Source organism: Miniopterus natalensis, chromosome 16 (assembly GCF_054644295.1).
Source record: "Miniopterus natalensis isolate mMinNat1 chromosome 16, mMinNat1.hap1, whole genome shotgun sequence".
Taxonomy (NCBI): domain Eukaryota; kingdom Metazoa; phylum Chordata; class Mammalia; order Chiroptera; family Miniopteridae; genus Miniopterus; species Miniopterus natalensis.
The window spans coordinates 41,260,395-41,285,289 of NC_142096.1; the positions used below are offsets into that span (position 1 = coordinate 41,260,395).

Consider the following 24,895-nt stretch of genomic DNA (forward strand, 5'->3'; position numbering starts at 1 on the left):
TCTCTGGAAGGTCTGGGAGACCAAAGCCTCTGGAGAACGCAGGGGGAATCTTGGGAGGCCACATGGGGAATCCCACGGGACTGGTCCTGGGCTTGGGGGAGATAGGAAGTCCCCCTGCCTGTTACCATGGCTAAAGGCAATAAGAGTAATTCATGGGCAGCCTAGGCCAAAGGGAGACAGATTTGCTAAGAAGGGCGTCAGTCAATGTCAGAGCCACAGAGGCCACAGAAGAAGAGAGCCCAATGGGGACACACAGATGATATTCATAGTGGTCATTATGGTTATAATGATAGCACATGCCTGAGAATAATGATAAATGAACAGCTGAAACTAGTAATAGTGAATAACAATGGTTTGTAGTTTTATTATTGTTATTGATTGTAGTTAATCTGGGAAAGTCCCACTGAACACAGACAGTGGCTTCTACATTCCTTACCCTACGATCCTAATCCTGTGATCATCCCAGCCCCCCACCTCCCAGGCTGGATAGAAATAAATAAACCAAGCCTGCCCCTCCCTGCCAGTGTCTCCCAGTCCCAACAGCATTCTAATGAGACTGTCCGTCAGTGCCCCTCAGGTCCTTCTGCACGCTCCCCCAGATGTCCCCTGGGACCTGCACCTTCAGCTCATCCCTGGGCACCGTTAAGGTGTCAGCCCATTCCTTAAAATAAGAGGTCTGTCTGGAGTGCGACTGCATCTCCAATTACAATGGGAGTGTGTTCAAATGACAAGTTCAAAAGAGGAGGGCACTGAATATTGGTACTTACTGGTGGTCCAGGGTTCCCTGCGGGCCCCGAGAAGCCTGGAGCTCCGGGATGACCCTAGGGAAACAGAGAGGTGAGTCTTTAAAATGACTCATGAGAAGCTTCCCACTTGGTGCAACTACCAACTTTCAGGCAGCAATCCAGGGTCAGCTTTCTACTCCAGTAACAACTGTGGCTGAAGACACTGAGGACAAGAGGACCCATTTGTTTAATATCCTGCTGGGGCTTCAGGAGGCCGAGAAAGGATCTGACAATATTTACAAAAGCAAACCATCCTGAAACTGGATCTGTTGCAAAACCATGTGAAGAAAGGCGTGTGGGGAAGTGAGGTGGGTACAGATGAAAACAAAGTGGCCACAGCTGAAAATATCGTGGCTGCCTGATGGGTACAGGGTGGGTTTTTTAGCATATGCTTTTATTTTTATGTACGGTTGGAGTGTCTCATAACAAAAGTTTAAAGACAAATGAATGCACCCAGACACAATATAAGCCTGCAAGGGAATTTGTTAGCTTAACTGAATTACAGTATCCATGCTATGGCAATAATATAGTAATTTTTAGAAAGAGATTCATGCCTCCATGCTAAGAGGGGCCCGTGTGTATTACAGAAAGAGCTAAACAAATTATAGTATAAAGTGTATTGAAACAACATTTAATTTCGTATAACCATGTTATAAAATCAAGGAAACCACCTTAAAATAAATGACTCCCCTGCCCCCCACCTCCACCTCCCGCCACTGGAAACACTGTAACATTCACTGTGGAGTCCATTGCCTTCGACATCTCCAAACACACGTTGGTTTCTGAATATAGTGGGGCTTTTGGCTGTGCCCGTCACCAGGCCCTGAACACAGCTCGGGCCCTGCCCCTGGCTCCGTGCGCCTGTGCTCACTCCCTCCCGGAGCTGGACCCTCCTGCAGTTAGGGGCCTGCCCGGCGCCCATCCTGTACCGCTGAGCCTGCGAAGGGCCGGCACAGGCTGGTGCACAGTGAGTGCCGGCTGAGAGATGCACAGAAGAGTGAGAAGTAAGGCAGGAGGGCAGGCGGGGGAGAAAAGGGAAAATCGGGAAAAGAGTTGTCAGCCGCTAAGCAGAACACGGGGGTCAGTTCACAGAGCAGAAGGGCTGCGAGAGGCTGAGGGGTCCAGAGGCAGAATCGGCCGGTCGCTCCGGATGGAGGGTGATGGGGGCGCAGTGTCAGAGCCACAGAAAGCAGCGTGTCATCACGGGCGCCACCTCACCGGCCTTGGAGAGGCCGTGGAGCAGGGCCGAGGGCCGTGGGCGCAGAGGGGCACCTGCAAAGCTCGCCTTTGCGTGTCATGCCCCGGGTACTTGAGAAACAAGGGAGGGTCGCAGGGCAGAAAGGCGCACTTTGGAATAAATGACCACCATTTTAGTGAGCAAGAGGCACAGAAAGCAAGAGTCCAAAAGAATTTAAAAAGCAAGCTCCCCAGATAATCGGGAACAGGGAATGGGACAATGAGCCGGGGATCCAGATGGGGAAACGGTGCTTTTCCGAAAACCCTACTGTGCACAGGGAAGGGAGCGGAGGCCAGGAGCGGGAAAGGGGTCTGGAGACAGCGCCGCCCTGAGCGCTGGTCGGAGCTCACCTGCTCACCCTTGGGCCCCGCCTCGCCGTCTGCACCGCGCTCCCCTTTGCTTCCCTGCAGAGAGCAAGACAGCCAGTGAGGGGACACACTGCCAGGGCCACGCACCAGGCTCCCCGCCTGCCTCCCTCCCTTCCCCGCTCCCTCAGCCTCCGCCTCAGCAAGGGCGCCCCCAGGGAAGGGCTTCCTGGGCTGCGGGTGCTGGGGCGCAGTGGGAGTGGGGCTGGGGAGCAGGCAGAGCCCCCTCCACTGGGAGCCTTGCAGCTGACCCTTGGAAGTGGGTTGAGCTGTAGCACTGGGGCCATAGGAGGCCTGGCTGCCTAGATGCCAGACGGGCTCCCCTGGCTGCGTGTGGGGGTGCTGCAAGGGTCGGGTGAAGAGGAGGGGTCGGGCAAGAGGCGGTGGGAGGCCGCAGGTGGGGCAGGAGCTGAGCGATCAGCAGCGCCTGCGGGCATTGCCCAGGAGGTGCCCGTGAGGGCTGCAGCTGAGAGGGCGGTGGCCCGGGGCAGCGCTGCACGGGGCTGCGGGCCAAGCCTGCTCCTGTACACGTGCTCCCGGCTCCCTCCTCGACTAGCTGCGGGACCCTGAGCTGGTCATTTAAACTCTAAGTTGTCATTTTATCTACAAAATAGAAAATAACAATTGCCTACCCCATGAGATGTTAGGAAAACAGGGTGGAAAACACAGCATAGAGCTCAGGACACTATAAGAGCTCACTAAATATTGGTTATAATTATTATTTTACATCACGTTGTATGTGAATCATGCCTTTGCCATTTACTAATTGTCACTGGGCAAAGTCCTTCAACCCTGTTTCCTTGCTTCTAAAATGAGAATAATAGTTCCTTTGTCATCAGTTGTGAGGATTAAGTGACACAAAGCCTACTGTGCACTTAGGCGAGGGGTGAGTTCATTATTAGCTCTCAGTCAGCATTAGTTGTCACCCTTCTCATCGCCATTGTCACCATCATCATCACTGTCGTTAATGCGGTTAGGAAAACGCTCACAGCACACAGCCTACCAACCACATTTGTTGCAGACCAGCCCTGAAAGTAACATTCAAGGGTTCCAGTCTCTCTGAACTGCCACCTACGCTGGCTCTGCATTTACTGCATTAACAAATGTATTTCAGTAAAATGTGATTAAACAAAAACATTTTGGTTCTTCTGAGGGAAGGCATTATGCAATGAATTAAGCCTCTGGCGGGAAGTCAATCTTGGCTCTGGCTCCAGGCTCGTCCTCTCTTATCACCCCGTAAATGAAGGATTGGGGGGGTCAACCTATGGGGGTCCTTCTCGGTCCAGAACCCCACAATCCTCTCATTGAAACATCGAGCCCAGTCCTCTTCCCATCCGGAAGGCTGCCCCTGCCCGCAGCTCACTGGCGATGGTGACTACCTGAGAGCCACACTCCCGCCTGTCTCCCGGGGTGACGGGGGAGTGGGGTGAGCTAATGCCTGTCAAGTGCCCAATGCCATTGTGTAGAGCAGAAAAAACAGGTTCAGAGGGGAAAGCATTTGTTCCAACATTTCTGCATGCAATTATTTCTACTGCTTTTAAATCTATAAAACCAGCACACTGTCTGCAGGCCCATTATTATTTCAATGAAAAGAAGTGACGTAGACCAGCACACTGCTTCCCTGACATTTAGGACAATCGCCTTAAAAGTAAATGGTCTCCTTTCAAATTCCAGTCCTCAGTCTGGGCTTGAAGTGGCTTCAATCCTCACCTCCTAACAATGAAAATGTCAGCCGTTCAAGGACCCACAGCCATCCTTGTCTCCTTCCCCACTGCAGGTGGGGATCAAAGCCAGCACAGCCACCCCAGCCTGAACCCCTTCCTTCCAGAAGAGAGGGCTGGCATTCAGAACCCCCATGCTGTGGGCACTCTGCTGGGCTCTCCAAATGAACTCCCATTTCATGTGCTTCTTTATTAATATCCCGAGCTGATGCAAACAAATATTTCATATGTCTGTGGTATCTAATCTAGCCAGTGAGACTACTCCGTGAAGCAGTGTCATTATCAGAGTGTGTAGACAAGAAATCTGAAGCCACATGTTATAGTTGCTATTAACTCAAACAGCAATGGTTATGGGGACCACTAGAGTTCCTTGTGCCAACATTTCCTACGAGCCTGCGTGCCCCGTGAATCTTCTGTCTAATCCTTCCATCTTCTTTGTGACATAGGCCAGAAGAGGAACCTGAGGCTCAGAGGAGTCAAATAAACTGCCCAAATCCTATAACTAGTAAGTGAATTTCACTCAGCTAATAAGAGGCAGAGAGCCAGGCTGGGGAAGCAGCTGACCTCCAAAGCCCAAGCTGTGCCCCTCTCTCCTTGGCCTCCAGCCCCAGTCTCACTTGTCTACAAGTCACCAGCTTATAGACCTTTCTGCTCTAACACAGCTCTGGGCCTGGAAGTCATGGCCCGTACCTGACCCATCTTGACATCTCCTGACTTGGAAGGGAATCTTTGAAAGGAATTGTTGGTGAGAATCTTTCAAGATTGAGGCAGCGATGGGTGAAAAGAGGCCTCTGCTTGGGGAGAGAGCTGTGCAGCTCCAAAGGCTCCTGTCTTAACCAGCAAGTACCACACATTCCAGTCCCATAGCTCATCACATACTTTCAACCACTCGGGTTTTTGCAAATGAACAGCCTGAGACTCAACAGGTGGAAATGACCTTGCAACTCAAGATCACCAGCAGAGTCAGTGGCATGGTTAGACCTTGAATGGGAGGTTTCTGATCATAAACAATTACGCCCAACATCACCCTTCCCCATGCTCAGGTTAGGCAGCTAGCTGAGGGGAAGGGATGGATGTGCGACCCTCCTGAAGGCTCACTGACCTGCGCGCCAGCTGCTCCCGGGGGCCCTGGGAGGCCTCTGGGCCCAGCATCTCCCTGCAGCAGGGGGAACAGAAAACAAGAATGAGTGTCGGGAGCCCATCCCCAGTGGCCAGCTGGCCATCCCCTGACACACCTATTTGTGGACTTCCCACCGGGACTTCCCTGTCCCCCCGTACCCCCACCCTGGCGGGTCTGAGCTGAGGGTGGTGTCTGTGCATCCACAGGTACAACCCACAGCTGATATGGTCAGTAGGTGTGGTGGTCAGTAGGTGTGGTGGCCAGTCCTCAGACAGCCTCAGCGACCTGCCTCCCGGATTCACGCCTGGACTGGGCTCATCCCATTGGCACTAGGGTGGCAGAGTTGGGACCTCCAAGATGATGCATTACATTGCCGTGAAAATACCTTTTCTCTTTCCTCCTCACCTTTTTTCCATCTGTGCCATCTCTGCCTGGCTTTCCCGGGAGACCTTTGTCCCCTTTAAAACCTGGCAGACCAGGGAGGCCCGGGGAGCCCGGAGGACAGTCACTGCACACGTCCTGAGAGAGAATAAATCACAGTTACTTGCAAAGGGAAGGAGGTCACAGCCCCCACCTCTCAGACAGAGGAGGTAGCAAACGATGACGGACAGCAAGCGGACTGAGTCATCACCCACACACCTATTTTGCTTCAAAATTTGCACTTTTCTCTGTCTTAATCTTAAATTAGGCTTAAGCACTGGTTTATCTGAATGACTGCCTCATTCCCCCCTACTTCTGGCAGCTGGACTGCTGGGGGGATAGCCCAGGACAATGATGCCCAAAGCGAAAAAACAGATTCTGTGGGCACCTAAAAATACTCGCAGTACCGACTTAACGCAGACATTTAGCATCAGGAATATCAGCTCTGCCCCTAAGCTAGAGACAAAACTGCGCTGGAGGTGGAGCCTCTGTCTGGGGTTTGAGGGGTGGTTTCCAAGCAAAGGCTCAGAAGAAAGGAGGCGGCACCCTCAGGCCTTTCTCCCTGTGGCCGTACCCCAGCCTGGCCCTGCAGGCATCTATTCCTGTCCAGTGTGGGAGCTTAATAAACCTGCCCTGGGCCTGCTTCTCGGAGGCAGGTGAGTGCTGTCCCTGGGGTGAATTTCGCCTTCTCTGAGCCCAGGACCACTTTCTAATTTGTCTGTGTCACCCCTAGATCTTAAAGTTTGGAGCACAGCCTCTACCAAATAATACTTGCTGGCTTGACCACGCTGTAGCCCACATCACATCTCAGGGTCTTGGAGAGCTTTCGCAAGCCCTCTCTCCGCTCTGCCCCTTCCCTCCCCTGGTCTCCTGGTGGTAAGGGTTCAGTGAGATGATACAAAGCAGGCACTTAGGAGGGTGTGAGCCAATCGCCAGTGCAGTTGGCTCTTATCTTACCACTAACACAGGCACCCGCTCCACAAGTCCCTCAGTGCCGCTTGCAAAGCCTCCACTCTGAGGCTCAGTGCCCTTCTGCTCTGAGACCCCAATAATATGTGTCTTGAAGAGATCATGGCTGAATGGTGTCAACTGACACAAAACAAGTGCATCAGCCACAGCCTCCTGACCTACACAGGCGTGTGGAGCTGCATTCGATCATGCTCGGTGAGGGGTGCTGCAGGTGACTGAGCACTGACATTGGTCTCCCATTGGGGACAGAAGGAGAAGGGCTCTTCCATCACAAAAGCCACTCTGCATGGCCCACCTTCTTTTCAACTGCTTCACTCTTAACCTTCAAAGATCCTTAGAGGCCTCCTACTCCAAGAAGTCTTTCTGATTGCTTCGGAGTAGGGGCCCTTGTCTGGCTGTTGGACCGGTCTGTTTATAGCTCCATCCCCCCAATACCAAGAGAAAGGGAAGTATAGACTCTCCGAAGACAGAGGCAGAGTTGCTTTATCTAGTGTGTCCAGTGCATCGCCAGTGCCTTCCACAGAGCATCAATCCAGGGAGTGAGTGAACCAGCTGACCCACCAACCAGCCAATCCACCAGTGGGCCAACCCTCAACCTTTGGGTGCCCTGTGCCGCCTTCCTTTAGTGCGTGGGCTGAGAAGCTGGTTGAAGATGGGGGCGGGAGATGGAGAGCACGAAATGCTGGGGTATTTGAAGCATCGGTGAAGGATTTAAGCTGAAGGAGACTGTTTCCAGTTGCTGGGTTTTGTTTGTTGGAGTAGCAGGGCTGGGAGGAACTTACCTATTCCTAGACCTTCTCTATAGCTCTTCAAAATGAGATGTGTCTGCCCAGCCAGTGTTGCTCAGTGGTTGAGCATAGGCCCATCGACCCATGAACCAGGAGGTCACAGGTCTATTCCTGGACTGGGCACATGCCTGGATTTCAGGTTCAATCCCCAGTAGGGGGCATGCCGGAGGCAGCCAATCGAGGATTTTCTCTCATCAATGACATTTTTATCTCTCTCTCCCTCTCCCTTCCTCTCTCTGAAATCAATAAAAACATACTTAAAAAAAAAAAAAAAATGAGCCACATCCATGAAACACCACAATGGATACATGAAGCATGGGGTGGGAGCCAGCCTGGTGGCAGCAGGAATGCTGGCCACTGGGACTTTGCTAGGCCCAGGGGTGCAGTGGTGATTAGGAATCAGACTTTGCAGTAGGACTAACAGTATCTGAGTAAAACAAAATCTCACTGCTTTCTTATTTCTTTCCAATCTCTGGGAGGGCTAACTCTCACCCTAGGTCTGTCCTAGTCACAGATTTTGTGAAGGGTTGTTCCCTGAAAACCAGAGCTGTCAGCACCCTGAGTTACCAGCGAGGGGTCTGGATTTACTGCACTAGCCGGGTCCTGGGGTCCAGTGAGCCAGAATGAGGCCAGCCTCCATCAGGCAGCCCTCCAACTCTCACGTTGACTCCTGGGCTCCTGGGGTCCCAAGGCCTTGAGACTAGACAGGATTCTGCTTCGAACTAGACCCTCCTGACATCTGGGCCTACCTGGGGTCACGGCATCACTTCTCTGAGACTCAGCCTTCTTATCTGTGAAATGTGGACCTCAAAGTCTGGTGAGAATTGAATGAGATACTGAATGGAAAATTCCTGATGCCATGCCTGGCACATGGTGAGGGCACAGTGGATTTTAGCTTCTCTATGTGCCACCATGGTTTGGAGTATTATTTATTATTTTCCTCCCTAAATCTGTTACCTCTCCCCATTCACAGGTCAGAAACACCCGATCATCAGTGCTGGCTCCAGCTCCTCTTGACTGAGTCATCTCAGGTAAGTCACTTAACCCTTCAGTCCATTTCCATATCCTTTAACAAGGATCATCTCCTACTTTAGGAGATTATTGCAAAATTTAAAAGAAATGCAGGGGAAGCACCTCGAATGTTGCAGGGCTCCTTGGGCATGATCTACAGATGTTGATTCCCTCTGGTCTCTATCTCTCTCCTTTATTCTGAGATATTTTCAACACACCGGCTCACTGTGTCAGTGCGTTCAGTGTGGCACAGCATGCTAAGTAAATGCTCAGTAAAAATGCCTACAAAAAGGAGGGACACTGCAGTCTTTGCTATGTGGAAAAAAGCAATCATCGCTTCCCAGGAACAGAAATAACATCCAGGTTGACTCACCCAACCTCTCACTGGATAAAGAACCCTCACTGCCAAGGGTTTCAAACCTCTAGGTGCCAGGCACGGAATCCACTACCTGCCTGTATTCGTCAGGTAGCTGTCAGGAAGTTCTGGCTCATGCAAAGATGAGGTCAGAGAGCAGAGGGGAGCTGAGCACACGGGTTTGGAGTTGGACACGTGGTCTGAGTCTCGGCTCTGCCACTACCCAGCTCTGTTACCTTGAACAAGTGACTTGCTCACCTGTGCTCAACCTCCTGCTCTGTAAAACACAGCAAGTTACAGTCCCTGCCCACAGGGCTATTTGTGAGAATTGGGTGAAATCATTGATCCAAGGGGATCAACCAATGTCGACGACCTTCTTGGGCATGACCCAAGCATGAAGTTCATTTGACAAGGACTCTCTGGAGGTGGACTATCTAGGCATTTCCAGTGAACAGAATGAGCTTATTATGTTATAAAATTCTTTGGCAGATGTAAATATTCTGTAATAAAATATCCTTCTCAGCAAGGGAGACTCCTGCCACCAACCACTTGGGCCAGACCAACAAGCTTTACTCTATAACACTGAGGTGGCAGCAGATGGCTATAAGACAAGGAGTTATAACAGTCAAGTCTGCAGACCTGGGCAAACCCACATGGACCAGGCTCTTGTCTACAGGATTTCTAGGAAAAGTACAGCTCCGTGGCTCCATGGGACCAGGGACTCTCAGGAGCCGTCTGCATGGAGGTGTCCACACTCGCAGTGGGGCTCCTCGCTGCTCTGATGAACACAGCTGCACCCTTCAGCAGCTAGGGAATGCTGATTTCACTAAACATCTGTCTCAGTGCTGTGGCTACTGAGAACACGACACACAAGCCTAGCAGTTCCCGCTTTATTGGCACAATGATCAGGGATCTCGAGGTTGAAACCCAGGACCGATGCAAACCCAGGGCTCATGAGAGCCTGTACAAACAGGGGCTTGAATCAACAGATAATGATTTCTTGTCACGCCCCTGACTGTGGAAAACTCTCTCTAGTCAATAACATGAGGAAAGGCTGTGCTTACTGCTACTTGTTTTTAATAAAATGTGTGATGTCCATCAAGGCATCTCCATGTGTAGAGAGATAAAAGGTCCCAGGCTTCCGCAAAGGTTTGTTCTCTTTTGTTTCCCTCCCTTGCTCGCATGCATAACCCAGGTGTTTTCTGACATCACCGGGTGTTTCAACACAAGAAGCGAGGAAGGGGGTGAGCACCCAAAATCCAGGGCCCAGCCTCACCCAAAGTTAAGACAAAGGCGTAAAGTAGAGACAGAAAAGGGTCCTGCATGCTCACTGCGGTGAGGCCGTTCTTTCTGAACCGGTGAGTCTTGCCCCGTCTGTTTTGCTCACAGCCTTTCCTGTCTCTCCCCCATTTGAGACCTGAAGCTTGTAGCCAGACACCTGGGCATCCAGCACGCTTTGCCGGGCGTCAGCAGAATTCTGCTCACCTTCGCGGGGCCTTTGCCGCTCATGGAGGTGGTGTGCACAGTTCTGAGTCTACTACACTCACAGAAGGACTCATCCTGGCTCAAGGGCCCAGCAGCTGCCTCCACCTCCCCCACCTGAGTTGTGGCCCCTGCACCAGTGAGACACACACCCAACCTCTCTGGCTCCTTCCAGAACAGGAGGAGGCAGTCCTGGTGGGATGAAAGGTCAGCCTCTGGGGTCAGTGAGGAATGGATTCGATTCCCAGAAAGTCACTAACCCTCACAGTGGCTCAAGTTCCTAACTTGTAAAACAAGCACCCGAATAGCACCGACCTCACAGGACAGCTGTGGAAAGGGAGTCAGAGGCGCACCGGGGGCTCCGCAGCGCTGCCGTGGGAGCGCCCGGTGCTGACCGGAGGCCCTGCATCGCATCGCCAGTGAGAGAGCCAGTAGTCGCTGTGGCCCTTGCGTACTTGGGATGTGGTGAGTGCGACCAAGGACCTGAATTCTTCATTGTACTTCATTTTAATTAACTTAAATTTAAATTGACATGTGGCCAGTGGCTGCCGCCTCGGACAGTGGGTTAGTACTCTGCCAGGCATAGTGAGTTCTCAACAATGTTGCTGTTATTAATACTGTAATACAGTTGTTTGGACAAAAAACCACACCTATCAATTATTGAGAGCTCCAATGCCCCATCACCGCTTTCCAAATGCACACACGTGATTTTAGCATTTACCTTAACCAAGAGACGTATGTCCTCAGGAGACAGCCGTGAAGGGGGGCCCTGCCAAAATAAAAATAAATGAATACAGATACACACACGCACAGTGTGTCCCACACTTCCTCAGACAGCTGAGGGCCTGCAGATAACTCACCGGTGCCGTGCATGGGGCTACGGGATGCACGCAGCCCCGTCTACACCCTAAGCCTGGGAGCTTCAGACATAGGACTCTCCTGAGGCAGGGACTACTGTGCAGGCTGCCAGTCCTCGCCCAGTCTGACCGATGTCACACTTTCTGGTCCCCAGTCTCCTGCTGGCTTCCTCTCTCTTCCTGGTGGTCCCTCCTCCCCACTCCCATTAACACCTTGTGGTCACATGGGTACTCTGGAAGGTGAAGGGGTAGACTGCCATGGATTCCCCAGATGAGTAGAAGCTGCTGCCATCAGTCATTCACAACCTGGTATGAATTTAAAGCCATTTCTTCAACTCTCCCAGGTGAAGTAGCACTTGAAACCTCATCTGTCATTATAGGCTGAAAGTCTCCAACTCCAGAAAGGGGATTTCAGAAACTAGGAGTAAGTACAAAGCCTCTGAAGGAATATAGGAGTCGCAGGCCACTGAATTCACCTGCAAACCCACTGTGTGTCGGAATGGATTGTTATGATTGTGGTCAGCGAGCCCACGGCGGGTGGAGGCCAAGGTGGCATTAGGGGGCAAGCAGCACAGGCTGGGAGGGAAATGAGGGTGAAAAGGCAGTGCAAAGGGAAGAACCTCAGGCGAGAACTGGAGAAGGCTTGCTGCCTTGCCCGCCTGTAAACTTTGTAATGGGTAAGGAGGCTCAGAGCGCCCGCTCTGCAGAGGAAAGGTGGTGCATGACTTGCAGAACGTGGGCCCGTGGCCACCATCGGACCTGTGGTGGCCGGTTTCTTCCCATTACGTGATTATAAACCCAGCCTGGCATCTTGGGGAGGCTGAAACCCAGACAATTCTCCTGGCTGCTCCTCTTGTCTCGACCCCACAGGGTTCCTGCCACATCCTGTGGCTTAAAAAAGCAGGTGATGGTGGCATCATATGAGTCTGCACAGGATAGCATAACCTTGGCAGTGGCTGGGACATGTTCAAGTCGGTCAACCTTCTGGGCTACAGGAGGACACCTGAGAGAGGCTGGGGTTGGACTGACTCAGGCACAAAAGAAGTGACCGGCCCTGCGGGACAGCTCCCTGAGGTCACGGCTACCGAAGACAAAGCAGAGGCCCCCCTAGTTATTGGCAGCAGACCCTGGGAGGAAGGCGAGCCTTTGCCGTGTTAACTTCCTGAAACTTTAATTTAAAAAGGGGGCAGGGGTTTTATTTTGAAGCCTCGTAGTTTGCCCAGGGAACTTAATAACGTACGGGAGCCATTCTGTCCGGCTGGGGCATATTTATGCTGCGGGCACCGTGCTCTTTGGCATCTGTCAGGCTGTCCTCTGAGCCCTTTGTGTAATTAGTGAGCTGTACTGGACACCACGGCCGGGCACAGTCCAGGTACAGTGTGGCCTCCAGGCTAATTTAATTAATAACTTTGTTCTGACCCATTTCTACAAACCTCACAAGATAGGGCTCAAGAAGACCCACAGGAGCAGGGTCTGGGGGGCGGCCTTCTGAAAGTGGACGCAGGATGTGTAAGGCTGCCACGCCCGCCTCGGGGCCCTCAGTCACACACACGGGACAGGGGACAAACGGGAAGTGTTAGCATGTGTGCCGGCCTGATCCTCCTGCCCCGGCTGTGCCCACCCACCAGGACACAGTGGAAAGTGCCCAGAGGTTCCACTGCCAGCGACTGGAGTGGAGGGAAGAATGGCCCCTGCACACGACGTGGGGCAGGCCCACGGCACTGCTCCCACCCCAGACCTGCCTGTGGATCGTGCCCGGGCTGGACTCCAGGGGAACCCACAGCTTCGAGGGGCTTGTCCTTGTCCGCAGGGTTTACCTGAGTGCACTCCCTCATCCCCTCCCTTGCCCGACTCCCCACCAGAGGCTGTGCCTCTAAGAACCCAGCCCGAGAGGGGCCCCCTGGCTCAGGGACTCTGTGGGGCAGCACTGGGGAACACCAGGTCCCACCGCCCACCAGGGATGGTAACAGTGCAGTGGAAGACGGATCCACAGGCCTGGCTTGTCCAAACCCTGCACACTCCAGAGAAAGGTCTGGCTGGGCAGCTCCTGAAGGGAGCCCCAGCTGCTGAGTGTCTCTGCTCACCTGCCCTCGGCCCACGCAGAGGGTCTGTGCTAACAGTGAACCCATGGCAGCCTGGACGCTGAGCAGCTAAGCTCAGCCATGCTGGAGCTCCATGCCTCCACGGTCACCCCGAGAGGACGCGGGACACCGAGGCGTGAGGGGGCATCCCGCCCGCCACACTTCCTGCCTCCCAGAGCCCTCCCTGCTGCCTCACGGGCCTTCAGCTGCACAGGGCAGCAGGAGAGCTCAGTGCTCCCAGCCCAAGGTCACGGGGAAGGACGCCTGGAGCTCAGGCCCGGCCCTCCTGGAGGCAACCCTGCCCACCACTCCTATTGGCCTTGGCTTTGAACCCAAGACTACAGCTCCATCGGTCCCTTCTCCCTGTCACCCTCACTTGGCTCTGAAAACAGACATAATGGTGGCACCAGCTTTCCACTGTGGTTTCTCTCTGGGCAGCACAGCATCTCACATTAGTGCCCCCTGCCCATCTCATATTAGTCCCCCTGCTCATTTCACATTAGTTCCCTCTGCCCATCTCACATTAGTGCCCCCTGCCCATCTCATATTAGTCCCCCTGCTCATTTCACATTAGTTCCCTCTGCCCATCTCACATTAGTGCCCCTGGCCCATCTCACATTATTCCCCTCTGCCCATCTCATATTAGTGCCCCCTGCCAATCTCACATTAGTGCCCCCTGCCCATCTCACATTAGTCCCCTCTGCCCATCTCACATTAGTCCCCTCTGCCCATCTCACATTATTCCCCTCTGCCCATCTCACATTAGTGCCCCCTGCCCATCTCACATTAGTGCCCCCTGCCCACCTCACATTAGTGCCCCCTGCCCACCTCACATTAGTGCCCCCTGCCCATCTCACATTAGTGCCCCCTGCCCATCTCACATTAGTCCCCCTGCTCATTTCACATTAGTTCCCTCTGCCCATCTCACATTAGTGCCCCCTGCCCATCTCACATTAGTGCCCCTGCCCATCTCACATTAGTTCCCTCTGCTCATCTCACATTAGTCCCCTCTGCCCACAGGTTTAGAAGAAGTCCCCCCTAAAGGTCCCTTGAACCTCCTAAGTGGCATGTTATTCTCACTGGAGCCCTGACTGGGCACCAGCATTCACCCAGACCTGGGAGGTGACGTACTGGTTTGCCGGGAGGCCCCTGCTCGCCTGGACTGCCTGGTGAGCCCTAAGAGAGGGAGAAAGAGAACATCAACTGTGCTAAGCACATGACCCGCTCCGAGAGCCACACCCGCCCCCAAGCTCCTTCCACCCGGTGTAACCCAGTGGGAAAAAGAAACCTGCCAGCCGCAAAGATGGCACTGGCCAAATTCACGGTTTCCAATCTCAGCCCGACACTGAAGGCCTCCCAGGAAATGCCCCAGTGCAGGAAGGAAAGCTACCCCTCCTCTGACTCCCATCAAGGCACAGAATGAAAGCAACGCATGCACAGAGAGTGTACACACACGTGTGCACATGCATGCACGCACATGCTATCTTAAACGTCTGCCATCCCTTCCCAGACACAGGGGACGCCCAGCAGTTCCAGGGAGGGGCTCTCCTAGTGGACCGGCGGCAAGGAATCAGGCTGAGGGTGGACTAGGTAAATTTGTGTGGAGGCAGGAATCAGGAGGTAATTTGCGTCTCTGAATTGGAACCCAAGGACAGGAAGGGAAAGGGGATTCCTGCTCCTGTGTATCATGAACTAAAAGTAGAGACAGGTTGATGCATCTAAACAACTGATGGGACTGCCATGGTGCTAGACAGCTGGTCCCTAAAACTCATCACTGTCAGGCATCCATCGTGTCCATGAGCAAGAATCTAGTGGCCTCTATGTGCCTGGCGTGTTGCTAGGCCTCAGGACCTACAGATGCGTCAGACACACGGCCCCTATCTGCTCGGAGCCCGGGTCTGTCTGAGCAGAAGCTAGACTGGGGAGACAGCGTGGGAAGGGATGCATCCCCTGTGAGTGTCGGGCAAGCCTGGGGGCTCCTGCGAAGGGAAAAAGCCGCGCCGGGAGGATCAGGAACAGTCCATGGAGAAGCTGGGCCTGATTTGGGCAGAACGGACGCCTGGACATGAAAGACTGAAAAGCAGGGCTGTGGTGTGGGACGCCCAGGAGCTCCCTGGGCTCTGAAAGCACAGCACAGAAGCAAGGAAATAAGACCGCACCATGCAAAAGTACAGGCCACATCACCAGAAGGGCAGCCCTCTTCGCTGTCCCCGGCGAAGGGGCAGTTTCCCGGGCTGGGTTGGGGAGGGCTTCCCGGAGGAGTCTACGATAACCTGGCTGAGCCCGGACCACCTCTCTCCACTTACGTCGTGGCCAGCTGGTCCCTGGGGGCCGGGGAATCCAGGTAAGCCTCGGGACCCCTGAGGAGGGAGAAGAGAAGACGCCCACGAAGGCTAAGCTGAGAAAGCCCCTCCTTTGACGACACCTGCCCTCCTTGTGTAAATGGCCTGTTGCTCTGAGGAACTTATGCACCTGGTGCCACACAGCACCCTGCTCAGAGCACACTCATTTCCCTATGCTTGTGGGCGTGGGTGTGGAAACGTGCAGAGAACACGTGGAAAACCTTCCCTGGGAGCCTTACTGCCCAGGCCCCATTTCCAGGCCTCCGCCTTGAGTGGAAGGGATGGTGACACAGTGATCCGGGCCTCAGCTCGGACCCTGGCTTCCCCTCTGTCCTGTGGATAACAGCCCCAAGGAGAGTTGACATGTGGGAGGCCCAGCACAGTGCTCAACACTCAGATGACAGTTATTTTTATAGGACCTTTGGCACAAATATCTGTCACTTCCTGTAGGAATTTTCCTTGAACAGCTGTGCAGGTGGGAACAGCTACTTGCTGGCAGGTGCTGGAATTGCGTCACATGGCTGCTCAGGGCTAATCCTTTCTCTTCCGGGCCTCACAACTCTCCCCTCCGCACTGGCCTCCAGGAGTCCTACCAACCTTACCTCTGCTCCGCTATCTCATGCCTACCAACTACCTGCTCGGAGCCTCAGTTTTCTCATCTATAGAAAACAGGTATAAGACCTCTCTCCTCCTTAGCCCAGAAATCTCACGAGTGAGCAGAACTGAACGTGAGTAACAGGGCAGAAGGCACGGCATCCTCATAGCCAATAAGAGGCAGCTCCACCTGCACTGGGGCAAGTTTACAGAAATTCACCTTTTGCCAGTATATGCGAGGATGTGCTGGCATCCGTGGCTGCCAGTCCTGAGAACTGACTCTTGCTGTGAGTCCTCCTGTGGCCTTTCGTGCATTTAGTCTCTCTGATCTCCACACTGGGCTAAGGGGCTGACAGTGCCCACCTGACAGGCTGAGAAATCCCTCGTTTGCACACGGCACGTGGTTGGGGCTACTGAAGCCAGGACTCAAAATTAAAACTTCTGGTGATTTGACGAATCCGTTAAACCATGGCGGTTCTTCTGTGATGCAGCGATGCCAGACTCCGTCTGCCCAGCTACCACGAGGGCGTGTGGACAAGTGACCCCACCACCCTCTTCCTGTCCTACCACTGGCAGATCAATGCTCACATGATGGGGGGCTGCACTCCTAATGCTGGGGGTTCTACCTTAGGTCCTGGCTCCCCCCGTTTAAAACTGCTCTGATGACAGCAGAACTGCTCCCATTGAGGCTGACCCTTTATTAAGCCATACTTACCGGGGGTCCTTTGTCTCCTGGAGGTCCAGGAGGGCCCTGGAAACAAACAAACAGTAAGTAAGCAAAGCAGGACCGAGGTGTTCATTCAAACGTGCTACAGTTTACTTCTCAGCCAGGTCCTTGATTGTCCTTAAAGGAGAAGCTAACTGCCTTCCACCTTTAAGCCTCTCACCACCCACCCGTTAACATTACAGACTGTGACACCTTCTCACCACCTCCCACTATTACACATGGAAATCTTCCCAGAACTGCCTCCGATTGCCCTTGAACTGGTACCACCCGGTTCTGGCTCCCATTGGTTCCTGACACCTGAGCCCATCCCTAGTCTGTAGCTCTGGTGTGGGGTGGAAACCAGCATCCCAGCATCCTTGCACTGCACCCCTTTCCTGCTATGGTCAGGCTGGGGGACACAGAGCCAGACTCCCCAGTGTGGCCTGCTGAGGCTTTAGTGATGCCCTGCCCTCTCTTACAAGGGGGTGCACACACAGACACGTGCACACACAGGCACACACATGCACACACAGGTGCACACACGAGTCTGCATTCCTACAAATTGCCCAGCCTAAAATCTGGCTTCCGTATTGCACCTGAGTCATGCTCATGGACTGAGGCATCTGTGCATGGTGTCCGGTCCTGCTGGGAGCAGCACTTTCCCTTGGACCTGAGCCTTGGCTCTGCTGGGCTTCTGCGTAGAAGACCCTGCTCTGCCTTCCACCCTGGACACACTCGTGTCACGCTTTGGTTCTCAGCTACGATGGCACCACCCTTGGAGAGCCTTCCCTGCTTTTCCCACGATGCCCGTTAGAGGTGGTGTGCACTCTGTCTAGGGGGTGTTGCCTAGTGTCACCATTGCTTCTCGGTCATCTCGCCTCTCACGCCACGTGGGGGCAGGCTCTAAGCTCCCTGCTCAGCAGTCTCTCCTGTTCTCAGCATAGTGTCCCTGCTTGGCCAGAACACAGCAGGCGGCAAAGGCACTTCAGCAAAATTAACATGTAAGAGCACAAGGAAAACCTGGGAATCACCTGTAATCACCCTTTCTCTTCACTGAGGACCAAACCAATCAAACCAAGGCCCAGAGAAGTCAAGGCACCTGCCCAAGTCACACAGGGAGTCGCACCAGACAGGCTAGTCCCGCCTCCGGCTCCCGGCCCAGTGCCCCCTGCATCTCCCTGGAGCAGAGCCCCTGAGAACCTCCCCGATCCTCGCAAGAGGGAGAAGAAACCTCACACACTGCACAGGCATCTGGCAGAAGGATGAACCAGGTAACCCGAAAGCCTGCCCATTAAATCCCCCTAGAACTGCCCAATGGACAGAAAAAGCCGTCCACACAGATTCCCAGACCATTAGGAGCCTAGGCTAGTGGCCAAAGACAGGAGTTATGAAAATTCAATATGGTTTCACCCACCAGGGAGGCTTTTCATCCAAGTGGAAGAAAGACACCGAACAGCTGATTTACAGCCTCTTGGCTGAAGGTGCCAGTTACTTCTCAGGTGGGATCACTTGGGCAGGAACATATGTTGAGGGCAATGCCAGCCGGGCCTGACCTGGGAGGCGGGGTGAGTTGTGTCCACCTCTGCCACCCGGCTTTCTGATTAAGGGCTTGATCCGGTGGCTCCTTAGAGAGCACACTGGGACACATAGAGACCCACTAAGTGTCGGGGGGACCACACCCCAGTTGGAGTTCTGCAGTTTCACTTATGATCAGTTTTCTATGCTCAGGGGCTAATTCCTGTGACTCAGAACCCAGACTGCAGCAGACGGGGCTCATCACAAGGAGGTGCTCACAGATAAGAGCCTGAACTCCTGTTTCTTTGCTGCACCTTTTGCCATGTTCCTTCCAGTCACCAAAAGACAGAAAAAATAGCCAAGGGCAAAAGATGGAGGGTTTTGTTCAATTCTCTAGCTGAGAATTTCTTTTACGAAACACAGACTAAAACTAGGCATTCCCAAGGGGATTCCACAGGCTTCTCCCATGGTTTCCAGGGACATTTAGGAGGGTACAGGGCCACTGGCTCCTCCTACCGACTTGAAATGAGCGCCCCTTGCCGGAGCAGAAGAGAGGTGGCCATTGCGGGTGGGGAGAGTTCCAGGGAGAGACTAGAGGCCCAAGACCGGCTCTGGGACACAAGACCACAGGGGGAAGGAAAGGGGGCTTCATTGGGTTTGTTTCACAAGTGAAACTGTGGGTAATAAATCAGATTCCCTTCCCAGTTCCCTGAGGGGCGAACAAAGAATGTGTTAATTATTTCTGGCTGTGGTCTGCATTTCTTGAAAGAAAACCAAGCAGGGATTGGCCATCCACCACTCTGGTTTATTATATCCTGGTCACTTTTAATGGGGTGACACTGGACTGTGCATCTGGGTTAAGATAGTAATGAAACAACAACAATACGTGGGGAGTTTGGACATGATGAGGCTTAGCAAGAGCGTTTGACGAGGACCAGGCAGTTGAGTTTCTTTTAAATAATGGTAAGACAGATGCTACAGACCGAGTGTGTTGCCCCAAATTTGTGCACTGAAACCTAATCCGCAGTGTGATGGTGCTGGGAGCTGGGGCTGTGGGAGGCGACTGGGTCCCGAGAGCTCATAAGGGAGCTCGTGCCCTTACAGAAGAGGCCTCAGGAGCCCTCTCACTATTTATTCCATGACACGAGGACACAGAAAACACCACCACCCAGGAACCACGCAGAGGCCGCCAGACACCAAATCTGCCAGCCCCTGGACCTTGGACTTGCCAGCCCCGGAGCTGAGGCCCGTGTCTGCGGCCCGTGAGCAGCTCGGTCTGCTTCCTTTTGTGGCAGCAGCCCCAGCGGACTGACAGCCTGACTGTCGAGAAAAACAAAGTGCAATTCTAGGGCATTTATAAGGCGCTGTGTCTGCAGCAAAGAAGAGACTAAACGGGAAGATGAAACCCCAGGACTGAAACCCAGCTGTAAATCCTGAAGGTTGTCCTTCCGGACAGGGTAGGAGGGGTCGGGCAGGGGTCGGAGATACGGGAACCACAGTCCTGAGAGCCTACCCTCTGCGAGTCACTGTCTAAACTTCAAATGCGCTGGACGGGCTTTGAGGGGAGTGTCCTCCTAGAGGTGCGCAGAAGATACCCACAGCAATCTTCGACCTGAATGGGGTCTGGATGGCATCGATTTTTATAATCCCTTACAGCTCAAAGGTTTTACAGTCGCTAACGTCACCACCTTTAGGGGCCTTGCCAACTCACGCAGAGCAGACTGATGTGACTTATCCCCCAAACCACCAACTTGAAGGCCACGGCATAGATTTTATTCTGGAGGCCGTATCAGCCCCTCCTGATTGCACCATGTCCTCACCTGTGCACTCACTGGAGGGAGGGGGGATGGACTCAGGTTTGCCTGAGCTCCACGGGGTCATGCATCGCACCCCCTCCCCAACCAGCTCAGGTTTACCAGCTACGACTCACAATTTTTGCAAACTTTGTCCAGGGTCCTTTTTAAAATGAGTTTTGTTCTCTCCTCTTTGAAACAGACAAGTCTTGGTCTCCCCAAAGCCTAATCCCCACTGTTAGTAACAGTGACAGCCACAGTGGACAGACCCGAGGACCGGTGACCCCTGCAGTGAGGCCCAGGGTGCACCTAGGGGCCAGCAGGGTGGGGGTGGGTGGCCCCAGAGCAAGGAAGTACTGCACGAACAGGACTCACAGGATGACCGGCCACCCCGATGCCCGGGGCGCCACGACTGCCAGGAGAGCCAGGGATCCCAGGTGCACCTCGGTCCCCCTAGAAAGAGACAAACAAGGTCAAGAGGTCAGTTCAGGGAAGGAGAGGGCCAGGGTTCCCAGGGGGTCATGCTCGTCTCACTGTTCCAGCTACACCCCCAGGAGGCCCCCCAAAGCCTGAACTCATCACACCCCTACAGTTTCTGCGAAGCCCTCGTCCTGCCCAGGCCAACAGGCAGGGACCACGGCCGCCAACTGTCATCACGCCCTTCAGGGCTGACCACGCCCAGCCTCTCCCTGGCTCCAAACCTGGTCGGAGCACTGTGATCCCCTCCGTGTGACCACAGTTCCAAATTTCACTGTGCTCCCTCAAACCTCATGTCTTCATCCTGACCGCACCCCAGATTTGACCCTGGACCCACATTTCAACTCAGTTCCTATATCGCCGGTAGGTGAATTCATCAATTCATCAATAACTTGCCAAGGACGTATCTTTTGTGGGTCACTTGTCCAGGGGCTAGGAGTGAAGCACTTTGCCCCAAGCACAGTGGCTAATAGAGCCGGGGCTAAGTTCTGTCCTCAGTGCTGATTAGCTGGATGTAAACCGTGCCACGTCCTGCGGCTTCTGTCCTCACAGAGGGCGGGACACAGGGCACTGCCTCCGCAGGGACGGGACGGCCGCTCACTGGACGCGCTCAGCGCGGTGGCCGCCGCACTAGCCTCGGCGCCAGCCCGGCCGTGGGGTGGCCGCCCTCGTGCCCCTGGCTCCCCAGCTTTGCCGGGAGGGAGGAAGGGGCAGGAAGAGAAGGGGGAGGGGCGGTGCCTGCCGTTGCCGTGGAGGGAAGCGCAGCAGACTCGCCTTCTTGTCTTTCGAAAGCCCCAGCCTCTGAAGACACCCGCTCGGCGCAGCCCAGTGGGCCGCACAGCCGGCCGCCCGACAGGCTCTGCACGCCCTTCCCCCCGTGGGTTACGGACAGAGACATTTCTGGGGCGCCCGTGTCAGCGAGCTCGGTTCGCGCCGCCCGGCACAACACGGAGAGTGCTGTGTACCTACAGTCTGCAAGCTGCCCCCTGTTCAAATTCCAAAAGAAACGGAATCCAAAACACAGCTGCGTGGACCCAGCAATCCTGCGCGAGGGTGAGCGCCCGCGTCGGCGGCTGGCCTCAGCCAGGCGCAGGGAAACGCAGTGACCTCGGCCAAGCTACTTCCTGCCTCTGGCGCGGGTGCCCTTGTGTGACCGATGGAGGGCCAGTGAGAGGCTGCGAGCAAACGGCTGCAGGCAGGCCCGGCATCGGCATCGCCGGGCAGCTTCACTAGGCTGCTCGTGCTTAAGCACAAACCCCGTTAACAACCAGGCCACCCTCCAGGCCCACGGTGGGACGCCTCCTGAGAGCCCCGAAGCCTGTCCCACGCCCGCCTCTGCCAGGCCCCTCCTGAGAGCCTCTCCCAAGTCCCAGGTGGTAGGCGCTGCTCCTTTAGAGCCATGAGGTCTGACTGACTCTGGGAAACACGAGATACCTGGGGCTGCTAGAAAATCTAACCTGTATCATGGGAAGGGGAGGGGGGAAGTCAAGAAAAAGGCAGACATGGGGCAAGTGTCATGAACTGAGAATGAACACGGTCGGTGTGCCAACACCAGCATATTGCAGTGGGAAGACCGGGGAAGGCCTCGAGCTGGCAGTCCTCTCGGCCCAGCCTTGGGACAATGTCAGCTGCTCCTATGACCTGAGTAAGTCCCATGACCTCTCTGTGCATTAGGACCCTCATCAATTAAAAAAAAATAGAACAGTCTCCCAAATTCCCATGTATCTCATAAAGACTCACTTAAAAAACAGACTATAAAACATTGGGTATCACAGGTACATTATTATTTTATCAACAGAATTAGGAGACGCACATAAATGTCAGAGAACCCACATCCCTTTGCACCTCTGTTTCACTTTAAAAGAGTCAGCGTAGATTTCCTTACTGTGAGTTTAGGTTGCGGCTGGGCTCTGCTCTCCTTCCCAAGGCTGCCTCATGCACAGGAGCAAAACCTCACTACGTACCACAAGCTACATCACGCCAACGACCGAATGCGTATTCTTCCAAGCTCTTTACTCAGCACCTGCTTCTCGCACAGGCTCCTTTGCCTGGAGAATGTTCTTCCATCCCTGCTGTAAGCTTCGGAACACCTCCCCATCCACCGAGACTTGGCCCCCTGATCCCATTGCCATAAGCCTCTGCCTGCCCTGTTCTCTGTCCCCTTGCTGATATTTGCCCATCTCTTCATTAATCTTAGCATGCCACCCTCCTGTTGTGCCCGTCTGACCCTCTGACTTTAATGAAAGCCTCTTAAAAGCAGAAACTATCCATTCATTCATTTGTACTTATTCACCAAGCATTTAAGTACCTAAAATGCGTCAGACCCTATGCTGGGTACATCATGCACACACTTTTGCATCCCCAGAGCCCAGCGCAGGGCCTGGCACAGGGGCAGCCTTGAGGAGCAATTTCCTGGGTGCAGAATGAGTGAGTCCATCATCGCTCACCTCCTGTTGGGCACTAAATTCTGCCTTTGACCAAAACCAGCTCCTTCCAGAGGAGGGAGTGTGATGCCCCCTGCCCAGCCTGAAAGCCGAGTCCCCGGCTGACAGTTCTAGTCTCGGGGTGGCCTGGCCCATCTGTATGCTTATGGCCCATTGTGAGGCTCACGCTTCCCCCAAGCGACTACATTTCACAGCTCAACGGACTGAAATGGTGAGAACATGGCCTGAAGAAAAGAACAAAAGACCTTATGCTCTGTCGTCAGAAGAAAAAGGCTCATGATTAAGAAAAAGGGGACACAGGTGCCAGAATCGGCAACACTGGCTCGAGCATCTGTTTGGACTACAGAATCCTGGGCCAGTTCGACAGTGTCCAGGAGGGAGGGAGAAGCGTGGGCCGTGGGAGGAGAGTGGCATTTCCTCAGCAGCAGCTCCCTGCCATAGACCTTTTCTCTCTACAGCAGCCCTTGGGGTTCCCTCCTTTAGACAGGAAAGGAAGAATCTCAGAAAGAATAAGCCTTTAAGTCTTAGCTGAGCCAGGATCCTAACCCAGATCTCTATGAAGGCAAAGCCTGTCCATGTTGCTGGAAACAAGTGTCATGGGGAAGGAAGGCATCTGTTAGTCTTCCAGCAGCTGTAATTAGGACACCAGGAAACCTGTGTATAGAGCCCTCCTTAACTGCCCCAGGGGCTTTCGGTCAGCCCCACTGACAGCAGGCGGGCAGGTGCCCAGCAGGCCCTCTCTGGTCTCTCCACTCTCCTCCCTATTCCTTCCTCCTGCCTCCCCTTGGCCTCCCCATTCTCCAACTAAAAACCTTGCTGAAGTCCAACCACCCTTCCCGATGCCAACTACCTATGGAGACCTTTCTTTCCAAGCTCCATTCTAACTTACAGATGGAACTGGGGTCATCTGTTCACATGTCTCACATTTTAAATAGGAGGAATCATCTGCTGAAGAAATAGCACAACTTACTCTGGGTCCCCTGGAGATGAACCTGGCTGGTCAACGGGACCCCCGGTCCAGGCTCAGCCCCTCACCAGGGCTACCCCTCTACTCTCCAATGCTGCTTCCACCCACTTGTTGTGTAAGGCATCTGAAATCTGGGGACCGTCGTTTACCACAGTTTGACTAACACACAAGACTGCTTGGACCTGTTGCTCTGCTGGCTGAAAGCTTTTGCAGCTTCATGCAGTCATCAGTTATTTACAAGGCTCCCCCTGTGTGGCACCTGCTTCAATATCACAGTTCAGAGCACAGGGCCTTCGGTCAAGAGGGATGTGATGAGCTGAGGAGCGTGGAGGTGGGCTGAGGTGACAAAAGATGCTTACAACAAAATTTTACAGTCTCCTTCTAAGTGCAGCCCATGGCATCCATGGCTTTCTCAGACAAACGCGTACCTTGGTTCCAGGAGGTCCAGGTAACCCAGGTGGTCCACGAAGCCCCTGAGAAATGAAGGTCCCAGGATGATTATGGAGCCACCAGTGAGGACTCACCCACCCACCACGTGCCAGCTGTGCCCACCCTATGCTGCTGGGGGTGAGGAGCGATGCACAGAAGTCTCCCAGGACCTTGCTGTACAAGGAAACAACCTGTTTCTGAGCTACGAAGCCCTTGGGTGAGGGTCCTGACTCACCACCTACCACTTCTGTGTGACCATCTGCAAATCCCTTGGTCTCTCTGACTCTGACTTTCCACTTAAGCTGCTTATTTCATAGGCTCCCACAGTAAGGGCGAGGCCGGATTTCAAGGCAGAGCTCATTTGACCCGAAAGCCTGGTCTCTCCCTTGTTTACTGTGCTACCAAGGCCTGGGGAGCCCATGGGAAAGTCTTCAATT

At 53.9% G+C, this 24,895-nt stretch overlaps 1 protein-coding gene across 1 annotated transcript in view; it reads right to left on the bottom strand.

Moving 5' to 3' along the window:
- COL22A1 (collagen type XXII alpha 1 chain) overlaps window positions 1–24,895 on the bottom strand; it is a 195,917-nt gene that overhangs the window by 33,716 nt on the left and 137,306 nt on the right. Inside the window, exons 39-48 of the mRNA XM_087825208.1 lie at window positions 24,458–24,502; window positions 20,517–20,594; window positions 16,843–16,878; window positions 15,498–15,551; window positions 14,323–14,367; window positions 10,975–11,022; window positions 5,634–5,747; window positions 5,211–5,264; window positions 2,373–2,426; window positions 768–821 (exon numbers count right to left, since the gene is read on the bottom strand). Coding sequence (XP_087681334.1) covers window positions 768–821; window positions 2,373–2,426; window positions 5,211–5,264; window positions 5,634–5,747; window positions 10,975–11,022; window positions 14,323–14,367; window positions 15,498–15,551; window positions 16,843–16,878; window positions 20,517–20,594; window positions 24,458–24,502 — 582 coding nt within the window. The remainder of the gene's footprint in view (window positions 1–767; window positions 822–2,372; window positions 2,427–5,210; window positions 5,265–5,633; window positions 5,748–10,974; window positions 11,023–14,322; window positions 14,368–15,497; window positions 15,552–16,842; window positions 16,879–20,516; window positions 20,595–24,457; window positions 24,503–24,895) is intronic.